The following is a 14,222-nucleotide window of genomic DNA, read 5'->3' as shown; positions in this document are numbered from 1 at the left end:
GAAATTCCAAGATTAAACAAAAATACACACTCTTGCCCTAAGTTATGCCATATGCATGAACGCAGCCAAAATTATATATAAAAAAAGAGGATATAAAGTGGGTAAAATGTGCCACAAACAAATTATGTGAATCACATAAATACATTACATTATATACATTACATGCATTTAATCATCTGATCAGTTGTATTTTGTTTGTCACAGGAAGGGCTGAATGTCACCTGACTCTATATATCAAGAGAGACAATTAGAGCTGATGAGCAGCAGCTGTGCCAGCTGCATGATGGTTTTAAAGCTGACATGTGGCTGTGCCACATGTTTTCTGTGGCTGACAGAAGCAATGGCAGCTATGTGGGGCTTGCTTGTTTGTGTGCTGGTTGTTTGGATCACTAAAGGTTTATATATTTCTTTTGTTTTATGCTTTAAAATAAGTGGGGTTTTGCAAATTTAAGGTTTAGTACCCAATGCCTGAAATGTAATTTAGCTGTAAGAAGTTTGATATGTGGCATCAAACTGCAGGAACATTTGATTAACAGCAACTTCACTGTCTGCAGGCTCTAGTGTGCCAATTGGTGGCACAGATGAAAGACTTGAGAATGGGCAGCAGAGGAGAGTTAGAGGTAAGAACATGAGTGACACAATCTTTCAGGAGCTACTTTCTGACACTAACTGAATTTCTCCTGCACTACAGAAGCCTCTCCCAATGATATCTCCATAAAGAAAGCCCTTGCACTACTCCAGTCAATGGAGACCATGTTGGAGCATAACACCAATGACGGTGAGCAGCTTTTATTGGAAAAAATAAGTTTTATGTGGAGGGAAGGTTCTTGGTCTCACATTTTAATGCTTTGTCTGGCTTTTGATATTTGAACAAAAAAAGTACAACAAAATATCTTAATCTACAATGTCAGTAATACAGCTACTGTTGTATGTTTAAACGCATACAGACAGTTATTGTAGTACAGACTGGTCTATGTATTATGACCATACAGATGCATTAAGAGCTCAATATTTTTGTCATGTAATAAATAAAAAAAATTAAAAAAAATTGCTTACTTTAAAATCAAGTTCTTAGCAGTGCCAAAGTCAAGAGAAGTTGTACATCACTCAATTATTTTAGTTCTCAATAGTCTTTTAAAATGTCTTCAGTACAACTGGAAACCAATGAAGTGGAAGCTGAGGCATCAGTTGGCCACCTGAAACTTGTACAACAGATCAAACCCAAAGATGACAAACCCATGACAAGCGGCAATGTGACCAGTGTGACGACGGCGGCACCCAGCATGGACCAGGGGCACAACGCTACAACGGCGGCACCCAGCATGGACCAGGGGCGCAACGCTACAACGGCGGCACCCAGCATGGACCAGGGGCGCAACGCTACAACAGCGGCTCCCAGCATGGACCAGGGGCGCAACGCTACGACGGCGGCTCCCAGCATGGACCAGGGGCGCAACGCCACGACGGCGGCTCCCAGCATGGACCAGGGGCGCAACGCCACAACGGCGGCTCCCAGCGCACTGAAACGTCGCCTGAAGGTGGTGCAGCCACTGTGGAAAAAGTGGGCGAAGTTGAAAACCCAGAACCATCAGACTCAGATGGTGACATTTAGAGTCAATGGAAAAAGTAGGGAACAGGTATGGGGTTCCATGCAAGAGTTAATTTTTGCATCTACAGATGTTTGTTTCTGCATGTACCTGCTATTGGCTCTACTTTAAATAAAACTCTAAAACTGATAAATTTGTGTCCTTATTCTGGGTGGGGGTACAAAGTTTTGTCTGCACTGTAAAATATGACAAGTTGATTTTTCTTTTTAAACGTATATTTTTCAAGGTAGAATGTTTCCTAGATGAGTAAAATAAGATTTGTGGCTGAGAGATAAAATGAGTCAAGTTTGAGGCAGCTAAATGTAAAATTGTTCACCTGTAGGCTGGTTACTCAGATATTAGCATTAGTCAAATGAAAATCCAATATGGCTGCCTTGGTAAAATGGCATTGACATTTTGCAGCACTTTGAGTGTTTGATTAGTCTTTTTGCCACCACTTGTTCATTGTTTCATAGTTTATTTCATGATAAAATTACTATATATTTGGAGTCTGGGTTTGGGGATAAGGATTTTGGGACAATTTGTTGCTTCTTTTAGAAGGATCTCTCAAACAAGAGTATCTCTGTAGGGATCATTTACATGCTGCTGTCAGACACTTAAAATAATCTCATCCTGTCAGTAGCAAAACAAACATTTAGTGTACATGAAGTGACTGTACAATTGCCCCAAGTGGTTACATTTCAGCCTGTCTTACTGCTTATGGCTGTGGTGCTCTTGCTTAATATTAAACCAATTTAAAAAAAAAAAAAAAGATTTGTCTTGTCAGTCACTTTGACACAAAAACACGAGAAAATAGGGTCCAGGTTGAACAATACCTTAGTTACCCTTTAACTTTGAGTCCAAAAACTGACGGTCAGTTCCTCAATTCTTTCTGTACTTTACCTATGTATCTAAATTGTGTCATCTTGAAATACTTCATATTTATTTTGAATTCAAATAAATAAATAACTAAATATAATTTAATTAAAGATGTTTAAATATCTGTAACACAAACTATAACCTAAGCGGACATGGTAAACATTTCTGACGCTACCCTGAGAAACAGGATAAAAGATACATTTTATTTTATATCAAATATATTCAAGATGGTTAACATCATTATATGAAGTGTGAGTGCAAATAGTATAAAAACATAATCAAAGCACAACTTAGTTTTTACTCTTTAACATACAAACAGTATATTACAGTACATAATATTATTAATGGAATCCATTAGACTTCTGTTAATTTCAGGTTAGTGCAACAGGAGGCCACAGCTCAGTCTTTCAGTGCTTTAGATTAATACTGTGGAACAAGGTACTGACTGAAACAATGAGACAAAAGGGGGTAAACTACTGCACCTGCTAGCTTTTATTATATACCATGTATGAATAAAGTCCCAGTTAAGTGCTTCATAATGCCATTGTGTCATTTCTTTTCTGTACCCATCTTGGTCAGTCATTGATCCCCGTCAGTATGGTTAACTGTTGGTATTTTACACTGCTGCAGATACTCAGTGTGCAGTGCTCACCTGTCAGCAGTTTCTTTTGTTATTTTCGAGCCTCCTGCAGCATTTCCTCCACAGTCAGTAGTTTTTCTCTGGGTTTCCCAGCAGCTTCACCTCTCCTCATCTCCACACTGTCAATCTTCTCCCAGTCTGAGAAAGTCACTGGTTTCACTCCTACAGGCGATAAAATACAAATAAACATTGGCTTATAGTGTTTTTTGACAACAGAAACCTTTTGGGCAAATTAAAAAACATGCATTTAAAGGAGCTCTAAATGACATTCAGAGCATTTAACAGCAAACTGCTACTCGCTATGTTGAGATCTAAGGGGAGTAATGGCATCCTGATCAGAGTGAAGTCATGCTACCTCTGTGTGTGTGTGTGTGTGTGTGTGTGTGTGTGTGTGTGTTGTAAACCAACCTTCTCTTTTTTTTGTTGAGGTAGGCCATCATGAGTTGAAGACTGAAAACTCAGAATTTTTTTTTTGCTCTTTCTCATCTATTCTGATAGGTCCTATGATGTGCTGACCAATAAAAGTTTCATGCAGCCTTTCTGTAAATTTATTTTAGCTATTTAGATGAGTGATTATAAAAAACTTCAATTTAAAAAAGTAGTGAATCAGCCAAAGGGACAATACAGTACCTCTCTGTTCCAGCAGAGCACTGATGCTTTGTGAACCAGGTTTGGCAGCAGATACATCCAGTGTTCCCGAGTCCATGTCCTCCACCAAGGATCGTGCAGTATCAAAACTATTGTTCATTGTGGTGGCGATCACACCAGTGGGGCCTGTTTTCAGCCAGCCACTGCAATATAGACCTAGAAAGAAAGATAGATTTACTGCATTTTTGTAGTTTTTCTAAGGAAGGATTAAGCTTGCTCAGGGTTGTGATTTTCCAGGTATTTTCTGAGTACCCGCCGCTTCTTGAATACGGCCCATGTTGTTCGGGACAATGGCTTTGCATGGGTCAAACGGCACTGATGGATCGATGGGGAGGCTCTTGTAGCCAATGCTGCTAATGACCATGCCACAGCTCACATCCTCCACTTCTCCAGTCAGCACTGCCTTGGCTCCATCACCCGATCCCTGCTCGTACAGTGGTTACCAACTTTAACGGCTATTGTACTGCAGCTGCACGTGACTACATGAGGGATTTACAAAAGGTAATTAAATAAAATCTTGTTTACCTCCAGCCTGTTGACTGCCAGCCGGATGCCAGCTGTCCTGTTGCGGTCGGGGTCGGCCAAGATTTCAACAGGGCTCCGGAAGAATCGGAGGCCCCAAATGCGAGAGGCCTTGTTTTGCTTCTCCTGCTCCTTCTCTCCTGGGATCTCCAGGGCTGTCTTCAACATCAGCTCCGTCAGACGCTTCCTGGGCCTTGGTAAATCTGAGCATAGATACTTATGCTTAAAATGGGCACCAGTAGGCTTTTTAATAATAAGATTAAAAATAGTCACATTCAGTGGAGTCTAGCTTTAAAAAGGATGGATAAGTTTCACTTTTACTTCAGTTCCCCATCAGAATAGGCTGTCTGTTTTAAAAGTACAGAGCATACGACTGGATAAATGAGACTTGCTCGAGTTGTGTGAGACTTTGTTAACTGAGGTTTTGATATAGTTTTGCTGTTATTAGACTTGGACCCCTATGAGGCAAGCGAGAAAAATAAAGTTTTCTTTCAGAATTCAATGTAACACAGGGTGAGTTATTGATGTACAAATGGTCATTTGAGGGGTTTAGTATTCATTCATTCATTCGTCCCTGTCTCGGGACAAAGACTTAATCTGTTGGGGAAATGAACACAAATATACTGTACATTTATGTGTGTGTGTGTGTGTGTATGTGAATGTGCTTTTATCTGCATATGAGTACACAGTTTTACACAATTATTGTAAATGCATTCATCATCATGTGACCTTTGCCATTTTTTCGAAAAGTGTGTGGGTGTGTCTGAGAAAATATGAACATATGTGAAAATACTGGTTACCAAAAGACACATAGGAGGAATTAACACATACACACTAAAGAAAACCTACAATGTTTCTATTTTGGAAAACAGTTGAAACCCACAGGGTTTCATAAATTTCCTGTAAGTGTGTGTCTTTTGATGTGCTTCGGTAACCACCATCAGTCACCACTGCAGCTCTGCTAATGTTACCACCGGCAAGTTTGGCAGCGTGGAAAACGAGACCGTTGCAAACCACCAGTTTCTACCAGCATCCTTCACTTCCAGCTTATCATACTTTACAGAGATAAGATCAAGGTTCTCATAATAAGTCGAGACGAGGGGACTGTTATCACTATGAGCCTGAGTGTGCTCGCCAGTATCAGTCAGCCTAATGTCATTTCTTCAGCAAGGACAAAGACGGGCCAGAGGGTCATGAAGACAGACTATGGTATTGCATAATTCTGTACATTTTTGCACCAGCACTAAACCTCAGTCACTAAAGAACATGTGTGTTCCAGCTGTGTTACTGGTTAACAGTTTCCATTCACCTTAGCGTGTAAGGGCTATAGGTCTCAATAGGGTATGCTGTAGCGGTTAACCTCAGCAGCATTTCTTCCTTCCTTGTGACATTTTCAACAGTCGCTGCATTCGTCAAAAATCAGATTTCTTTTGAACTTTCAGCGCAGATAGTGCCTCACATGCTCTGCACTGCCACTTTGGTATAAGAAAAAGTTTGAATCTCTTTTTATGTGGCATTGCATATCATAAATGTTACTCTTTGTGGCCTTTTGCATTGCTTTAAAATATGAAAGATGAAAAATAGTCCCCACACACCTAGTCCAAGAACAGAGGCAGTAAACAGGAAGAGCCTTTCTCAAAAACAAAGGATAAAATTTACTTTATTACCTTTAAGAGCCTCTTTGACACCCTCAAAATCAGCCGCCACCATCTCAGGTCTGGTGTTTGGCAGGTTCACCATTTCTCTGAGCTCCTGTAGACAAATACAGCAGGGATGACTGGGCTGGACTAGAAAATGATCTAAAGCTGGCAGAATGTGTCTCTCTTAGTGAATGACTGCAGTGAGTTTAAAAGATATTATATATATCTGTTCATTTATCGCTCTCTCTATATATCTTTTTATTTTATTTTATACTTTTCATATTAAAGGACAGGGCTGCTTGAGTAACAGGCTGTCTGCGAGGCGGTCTGTGAGTCAGATCCACCCTTCACTCCTTCAGCCACTCATCTAAATATGGTCACTTGTGGCTCCAAAAAAACAAGATGACGACAGCCGAAATGGTGAACTTGACATTTTAAAAACAGCAGTCCACAAAATAACAGGTGACGTCACTGTAGCTACATCCATTATTTATCCAGTCTATGGTCAAGACACAAAAGCATTATCTTGTTATAAACTAGTATGTCCCTACCACGGGTTATTGTACTTCATGGGGTACTTCTGCAGGTATCAGGGGTTTTGTGAAAATACAAAGTGAAATAGCTTAACTAATTTGAAATATCATTTAAATTTAAAACATTTAAAACACAAATTTGTGTTTATGATTTAGAAAAACATTCATAAGAGATAACAAATTGGTGCAATGATGATTTTCAGTTAATCTACTGCCACAATAAACAACAAGCTGACTGCACACCACACAGCTGCCACTAACCTCAGCTGTAACACCTTACCACTCAGAGTGTACCACAAACTAATAAACAAGCTAGCAAGCATAGATGTCAAAAATAATAAGCTAAAGGTAATGTACAAATAGTTGAAATATCTAGATTAAAAAGCATTGCAAAACAATTGTAATAATAAACTAGCGGTCGCCCTTAAAATATATCACATAATTCTTCAGGAAAACCGTGCGTGGCTACACAAGTTGTGAGGTCTTGGTGTAGTTTCATAATGGCCAAATATCATAACATTTGGGTTAGAGTGGGGTTGGAGTTGTGGTAATCAAGCAATAAGATGTTTACAGCTGAGAGATTTTTGCTTTCTCTTTAAAAGGTATATATGAGTAACAGTTTTCTCTTCAGACACACACCTTGATTGTGCACGCAATCTGTATGGGCCCGCGCCTTCCAACAATTAGCACCCTGCGGACGCGACTCTCTGCTAGAGCTTCCAGGGCCGGCTGGGTGATGTCAGTTTTCTGCAGAAAAAAAAAGAGAGATATTTTCCATGTTAGACTCTTTAATAACACTTTCCTCCTGAAAACTTGATTTCTCAGGGGCTATTTATAGTTTATCTTTATTTAAAGGATCATTTCATTATCATTTGTAATTTAGTTACTCACAGCTTGTTATGTTGGATTTGTAAAGAAAACGTTTTCTTGTTTGCCAAAACTGTGAACAAAGAATCCTTAAACGTCTTGATGAATTGAAGTAATTGTGGTCGATGTTTAAAAATGTTGTTTCTTAATGTTGAATTTAATGCGGATGCAGTAAAACTTCTGTGGGTGGCTCTTTTTTCCATTTTCTATGCAAGCATAAAACTAAATGCCACAAACTTTTTTATTTTTTATTCCACACAAAACAATGCATACTGCAGTACTGTCATCAACATGGTGATAACTGAGGGTGTACTTACCATGGACACTTGGTGATTGTCAGTATACCTAACATTTTGACATTTTTAGGGCAAGTTCCAGAAAAGCAAGAAAGTAGACCTTGAGTGGCCTTTATAAGTAATACATCATTCTGTGTAGTTGCGTTGCTTTTTTTGATATACATTTATTACTCTTTCTTATCTTAAATAACCAAGGCTGCATGTTTCTCACCTTCAGAAGGTCAATATCTGACAACAGGACTCTCGCTATGTCCAATGCAACATTGCCTTGTCCTACAATGACTGCTGTCTCACAGCTCAGGTCAGGACTCAGCTGAATGAAAAAAGACAATGATGAGAAACTGAGATTTGATGATAAAATGAGCACAACAGAAAGTAGAAACACCCGAAAAACCTGTTGTGATGATCTGTCACATGCTGTGAGCTGATGTTTTTACACATGAAACTATTGGATTTACACAGCGTACCTCTCGGCAGCTGGGCAGTCCGTTGTACCAGCCAACAAAGTCTTTGGCAGAGTGCACACCAGCCAAGTCTTCTCCCGGTACTCCCATAGTCCTGTTTCCCTCTGCCCCGTAACTCTACCATAAAATATCAGTAAAACAATGCATAAGGATCTTCAACACACACACATCATGAGAACAACTGTCTTACTGGCAGACACAGCGGTGCGTTTTTATGTTCTTACCAGTACGATTGCATGGTAGGCTTGCTTCAGCTCCTCAACGCTCACATCCTTGCCCACATTCACATTACCATAGAAGCTACAGCGTGAATGTTTGGCCGTCTGTGTGAATGTGTTGATGACGTTCTGAGGAGGAGAGAGGAAATGAAGGAAATTTGGATTAAAGGAACAGTTTACCTAAAAAAACCCAAAACATATGTTTTTCTTGTCTGTAGTGCATTAATCAATCAAGATTGTTTTGATGTGAGGTGCAGATTGTTGGAGGTATCGGCTGTAGAGATGTCTGCCTTCTCTTCAGTATAATAGAACAAAATGGCACTCGGCTTGTGGTGCTCAAAGCACCAAAAAAACACATTTGAAAAACACAACAGCAATGTTTCTTCCCAAAAATCATGACCGTGTTACTCAAGATAATCCACAGACTTTGATGTGAGCAGTTTAATGTAGGAACTATTTCTATTAAACTACAACCGCCAACCGATCACTGCCCTGAAGGAAGTGTGCATCTACTGCTTGCTCATGTAGCATCACTGAGCTAGTAAACATTACAGCTGTCGTAAGCATGAGCCTCACATCCTTGAGTAGCTGTACTCTTCCTTTTGTGTGGTAATACGGTTGGCTGGTGTAGCTCAGTAGAGAGAAAACAGTTCCTAAATAACTGTACAGAAGGAAGTGTGCATCTATTCATTGACAAGAAAATTGTGCTTGTAACAGCGCAAGGTGCAAACATTAACGCCATTGGCTAGCTATCATTACAGTTCAGCCAGGGAGGATGCTATCAATGCTTACATCTTGCACTGCCAGGAAAATGAGCCTCTTGTCCATGAGCAGATGCACTCTTCCTTCTGCGCAATAATAGGGTTGGCGGATGTAATTCAGCAGAAGGAAAATAGTTCCCAGATGAAACTGCTCACAACAAGATCTGTCAGACATCTCTACAGCTGATATCTTCAACTCACACCAAAACTATCTAGACTGACAAAAAGCTCTACAGGTAAGAGGAAAATATGCATTTTTGACTTGGGGATGAACTGTCCCTTTAATGAAATACTTGTACATGTTCAGAAATATGCTTACATGAGAATATTGATACCATGCTCATGTCTGTACATTAGATAAGCAGCTGCAACCAGCATTTTGGCAAAAAAGAAACAAATGAGCACATTCCCTACGATATTTACTACTTCTTTAAGTACAGAGACCGGAAGGAATGCAGTTTCTCCCTGAGAGTGAGCCACCTGCCCTCAACATACTTGTTTTGTTTTCCATTTCAGTGCCTCTGGGATATTTTTAATATGGGGATTTTAGAATTGCATCACACATCCTCGTTGCCTCATGCAGTGACACACCCTATCATGACCTTGACTTTGTTGTCTTACTTGATCATTATTGTTCACCTCAATATCTTCATTGTTAAAATTATTAGGTGACTGCAATTTTCCATTTTATGTGCCAGGAAGTTTGTAAGCAGGTTAGGCAAAGCAGTCGTCTGGGTGCTTTTATCATGCATTGCTACAACTGTTACAGACACACCTAGATTTAAGAGCCTGCAGGCAAGGCGGATACTTCAAACCTGTCTGCAGAGTCCTTTTTTATTGTGTAAACACAGAATAAACAGTGTTGAACATTATCTGATTTTTAATACATCTATTTAGGATCAAGGACCTTGACTTCAGGATGATCAGGGGCCACACCGAACCTGACCAGACCGAAGGGGACGGGCAGCCGCTCATAAATGTCCACCTCGACATCTGGACGAGCCTGAGAGGACACATGAATGAGACAAAACATGCTATAACAGAATCCTTTTCATTACAGTTGTTAGAAATATGACATGCATGGAAATAAGTCTCCTTCTAAAAACCTTACCCGTTAAACCCGGCTAAATCACAGGATTTAACTTCTTAAATATCATAACTTCATCATTTTATTTTTTTTTTTTTTGGTGGATGAATTTTCAAGTTATGGCAAAAAAACATGTACTGTGAGATCACAGTGACCTTTGACCACCAAATTCTCATCAGTTCTTTCTTGAGTTCAAGTGGACGTTGGTGCCAAATTTGAAGAAATTCCTTAAAGGTGTTCTTAAGCTTAGAAACACTTTAAGCATTCATGAGAATGAGACACATGCAAGGTAACTGTGACCTTGACCACCAAAATATAATCAGTTCAATGCTGAGTCCAAGTTGATGTTTGTGCCGAATTTGCTGAACCTCCCTCAAGGCGTTCTAAACAAGAATGAGACAGAAACAAGGCCACAGTGACCCTGACAAATTCTTATCATTTCATAATTTAGTCCAAGTGGACATGTTTGCCTAACTTGAAGAATTATGGCAAAAACAAGCACTTTCAGAGGATATAAATTTAGAATGCACACATGCCCTGAGTGGTTACATCGCAGCCTGTTTTATCACTGCTGGCTGAAGCCCTTTTACTCAATACTATACCAACTTTTTTTATTATACGCTAGTTAAACTTCAAAAGTGGAAGTATGAATGATAATTATTGTTGTGTTTGGTTTAAAAAATAAAGTGCTTTCCATCATTTGTCTTATTTTATTTGGATGAGATATATCACATGCTTTAAAGTAGCTCCGCAAAACCTGAGCAATATTTAGCACGACTTTTCACAGTCTTACACAGAAATCTATGTAAGGAGATCACTGCGTAGTTTGTATTAACATGGTGACTTAAATATATCAGCTTGGTCTACAGGAAGTGACTGCAACTGATTTCCTGGCCTACTTAACCAGGCCTTTGCAGTTCTAAGTATGAACATCTCTTTGAAAGACACCAACTGAAAGCTGAAGTTTAAAAGGTTCAAGCAGTCAGGGGGTGATAGGTGGATGAGGTGGAGTAGTCGAAATGTGCACACCCCTTTTTCTGTTTTGACTTCATTATTTGTTTGATGTGGGCCTGTCGGCTAAACCTTTGAAACTGCATGCAGAAAATATTTTGTGCCCGAACTAAATATTTTAACACACTTTGTGCCTGGGATATTCTAAAAAAAACAAACAAACAGAAAAAAAACATATTAATGGCTTCTTTTGGCAGGAGTTTTTTTTTTTTTTTATCACGTTGACAGTTTGTGATGAAGTTAACTTTGGTAAGGATCACAATGCAATGCATGAATGAAAATGACGGTACAGGACAACAATGCCTGTTAAGACTTGCGATATGACAAAATACATCTTAAAATCATATGTGTTACAAAAATTCTTTGTAATTTTTTGATTTAGCACGGTGGAGGGCATCCAAAAGACTTTTACAGATTTTTACAGACTTTTACAATAATCAAACAAATTTTGAAAATGTTGCACGAAGATCTATTTCATCAGGCACTTTCAATTGTGCAATGACTGTATCTCTGTTAGACTGAAACTTCGCACAGTTCAAATTTACTGTGCGCTTTTAATACAGTGTGCAAATATTTAGTTTGATTCTTGCTTTAACTTGTCGACTGTCAGAGATTTTGTCTTTCTGTGTATACCATGGTGGCAATCTCTTTAATATTTTTGATTGAATGAGGTCTTTGTTGGCAATATTTCAAATCAGTGAATAGGGCTGCTTTAAGGCAATATTGATTTTTTAGAAAATGTTAGCAGTTCAATTTTGAAGTATCCTGATTTGTAAGGTGTCACCTTCAAATTTTTCAGAACCTTGACTACATCACAATATAAAACAACATGGTGAGATTAAGCTTAATTGATCTGGCCCAATCATGCCTATGTTCTTCAACATAACCAAAACAAGCAAATACCTTGATGAGATGCTGTGCCGAGTAGAACCCCGCTGGGCCGCTCCCTACTATACATACTTTTGGGGTGCCTGATGAATAAGATGCCTTTCCACGCCTATTTATACCTGCAGAACCATTGAAGCACAACAAATCAATTATAGAATTTCAGTAAACAGGAAGGACAGCTCTTGCTGTAAACATCTCACTTAGACACTGTCAAATAATTCTCCAGGCAAGTTTATGGACAGATCACAGCCAGGGTAAAGGGTAAAACTATTCAGAACGCTGTCCATTAGTGCACCATTTCAGTGTAAAAACTGAACTGACAGCAACAGCTCAGATGTTTTTAAATAGGGTTGTATATGGTCCTTATTCATGGTTAGTGTATTCATAACAATAGATACTGGTCAGCACGCCCCCAGTTTGAAGAAGCAGAGATAAAAGCTAAACAATCTACTGCTGTGGAGGGGTCAACAACAAAATGTATCTTGGCCACCTGAAGAAAAAATCAATCAGTTAAAATGTACGCTATGTTGAGAGTATTTTCATTACCTTGCCTTAATGTCAGACAGTGATTTCCAACTGGAATATAAAGCTCTCTCCAAAGCCAGACTGTGAATTAACATCGCTGAGCACAGGAGCTGCTTGTCTACTACTGCCTCGTTCAGATAGTTTATTTGACTTATTTTGTGACGTTTTGACGTTTTGAAAGGGTTAGCTCAGATTCACCAAAGTCACACAATAAAACAGAAAAACCTACTGAAAACAGCTTAACAATTAAAGATCTAAAATGACCATAAGAAACCAGTTCATAGATTTTTAAAGTGCTTTGAAGTGAGTTCCAATCGGATGGTCAGAGAAGCAGTTAAACAGTTAAAACAATTCTCTGTACAGCATAAACTTACACATATTGACTTTTTTTAGGTAGCTAAAATACATTTTGTTGCTGGCCCCATCCACAGCAGTGCATTGCTTAGTTTCAGTGTCGGTCTCCTGCCTGCTTCTCTAAACTGAGGGCATGTTGACTGACATCTACTATATGTAATGCACTAGTAACTATGGATAAGTACCCCATACAGCCCCATTTGACAAAATATGAACTCTCCCTTTAAGACACGAAGTTGTCCATTCATATTACTGACATATAAGCTGCCTGGTACATTAAATATCAGCTGATTTTTTTATTGCTGATTGAAGTCACTTTGTTAAAGGTGTCGCATGTTTTCTAGCTATGATGTATTTCTGTCGAAAGGCAACAAAACGCAAATGAGAAATGACTCATTTTTGTACTGAATTTGGCGTGTTTACTTCATGCAGGAAACACTGAAGGCGCCAGCTGAATATGAAGCATTAAACTGAACAGTGTTAACACATATGTGCTGTCAAAGTTTCTTACCATCATGAAGCCGATTTATCCACCTACTTCCTCCCGATTTCCACAACTTCCACCTGGAAAACAGCATGTTATGTCCGCTCATTTTCTTCCCCGTCCACAGAAAAGCTGTCTGGCTTTTCACCAACAAATAAGTTAAGGTTAAGTGGACTGTGTTGTTTCCCTGGAGTTTGGTTAGCAGCTCCACATTTCTGCCTGAGCTGTGAGCTTTGGACAGTCAGCAGGACTGAGAGCAAAAGCCAAGGTGAAAAACGTTTATCTTTCCTGAGCTGGCTGTTCTCAGCGGGGGCTGGTAACTGTTAGCTACATTAAAGCATTAAAGCGTTTCTAACCGCGTTTCTCTGTTTATTAAACGTTAACTTCGTCAGCGTCATTAAGACAAACTGTTTCCAAGGCTGCACATTGTGTTACAGCCGAAATTGTCCGTGCAACACCGACAATTCAATACGAAAGTTCCGCAGTAACAGTGTGCATCTTTTTAAATGTTAGGGACATTAAATTAGGGACTGTTCTTTTCTTTTTTTTCTTTTTTTTTTGAGAAGAGAGCCTGGTGAAAAAAAGGGGGATTGCATTTGAAATAATTTTAATAACTGTTTAAGCACTGGGGAGGGACTGTTTTTTTATTTTGTCTTAGGGGAGAGTCATATAAATTTAAATAAATGTATTTTGTAATTATTTTAATACAGAATTTTAAAGACAGCATGTTTGGAAGTCATGTTTTCTTTAAAAATCGCCCAAATGACACCATTTATCATAACCAGAAATTGTATATAAGATATCATCATTAGATTTTCA

At 39.0% G+C, this 14,222-nt stretch overlaps 2 protein-coding genes across 3 annotated transcripts; one reads left to right on the top strand and one right to left on the bottom strand.

The window, feature by feature from the left end:
* Window positions 1-298: 298 nt before the first annotated feature.
* Window positions 299-1,736, top strand: LOC121959187 (polysialoglycoprotein-like). 2 transcript variants are annotated; one of them, XM_042508399.1, is made up of 5 exons: window positions 299-395; window positions 555-620; window positions 695-778; window positions 1,150-1,455; window positions 1,518-1,736. In XM_042508399.1, exons 1-5 carry the CDS (start codon window positions 341-343, stop codon window positions 1,610-1,612), a joined length of 606 nt encoding a protein of 201 aa, XP_042364333.1. In that variant the 5' UTR covers window positions 299-340; the 3' UTR covers window positions 1,613-1,736. The 2 variants fall into 2 exon arrangements, with proteins under 2 accessions (XP_042364333.1, XP_042364332.1); XM_042508398.1 differs by having other exon boundaries at window positions 692-778.
* Window positions 1,737-2,658: 922 nt separating this feature from the next.
* fdxr (ferredoxin reductase) lies at window positions 2,659-13,873 on the bottom strand. The gene is made up of 12 exons (XM_042507970.1): window positions 13,431-13,873; window positions 12,056-12,159; window positions 9,962-10,057; window positions 8,300-8,422; window positions 8,079-8,192; window positions 7,823-7,924; window positions 7,088-7,195; window positions 5,943-6,027; window positions 4,279-4,478; window positions 4,006-4,177; window positions 3,736-3,909; window positions 2,659-3,267 (listed from the first exon to the last, which is right to left on the bottom strand). The coding sequence occupies exons 1-12, from the start codon at window positions 13,510-13,512 to the stop codon at window positions 3,137-3,139; spliced, it is 1,491 nt and encodes a 496-aa protein (XP_042363904.1). The 5' UTR covers window positions 13,513-13,873; the 3' UTR covers window positions 2,659-3,136.
* Window positions 13,874-14,222: the final 349 nt, after the last annotated feature.

Source organism: Plectropomus leopardus, chromosome 19, assembly GCF_008729295.1.
Source record: "Plectropomus leopardus isolate mb chromosome 19, YSFRI_Pleo_2.0, whole genome shotgun sequence".
NCBI classification, from domain to species: Eukaryota; Metazoa; Chordata; class Actinopteri; order Perciformes; family Serranidae; genus Plectropomus; species Plectropomus leopardus.
This window is presented reverse-complemented; position numbering and strand designations above follow the sequence as displayed.

What these genes read in the sequence shown, in the direction of transcription:
- LOC121959187 (XM_042508398.1), top strand. Translation starts at nt 341, where the DNA reads ATGGCAGCTATGTGGGGCTTGCTTGTTTGTGTGCTGGTTGTTTGGATC. An exon ending in GGTTGTTTGGATCACTAAAG is followed by an intron (nt 396 to 554) that starts GTTTATATATTT and finishes CACTGTCTGCAG; the next exon opens with GCTCTAGTGTGCCAATTGGT. An exon ending in GGAGCATAACACCAATGACG is followed by an intron (nt 779 to 1,149) that starts GTGAGCAGCTTT and finishes AAATGTCTTCAG; the next exon opens with TACAACTGGAAACCAATGAA.
- fdxr (XM_042507970.1), bottom strand. Translation starts at nt 13,512, where the DNA reads ATGAGCGGACATAACATGCTGTTTTCCAGGTGGAAGTTGTGGAAATCG. An exon ending in CGGCACAGCATCTCATCAAG is followed by an intron (nt 10,058 to 12,055) that starts GTATTTGCTTGT and finishes GTGTCCTCTCAG; the next exon opens with GCTCGTCCAGATGTCGAGGT. An exon ending in CCGTATTCAAGAAGCGGCGG is followed by an intron (nt 3,910 to 4,005) that starts GTACTCAGAAAA and finishes CTTTCTTTCTAG; the next exon opens with GTCTATATTGCAGTGGCTGG.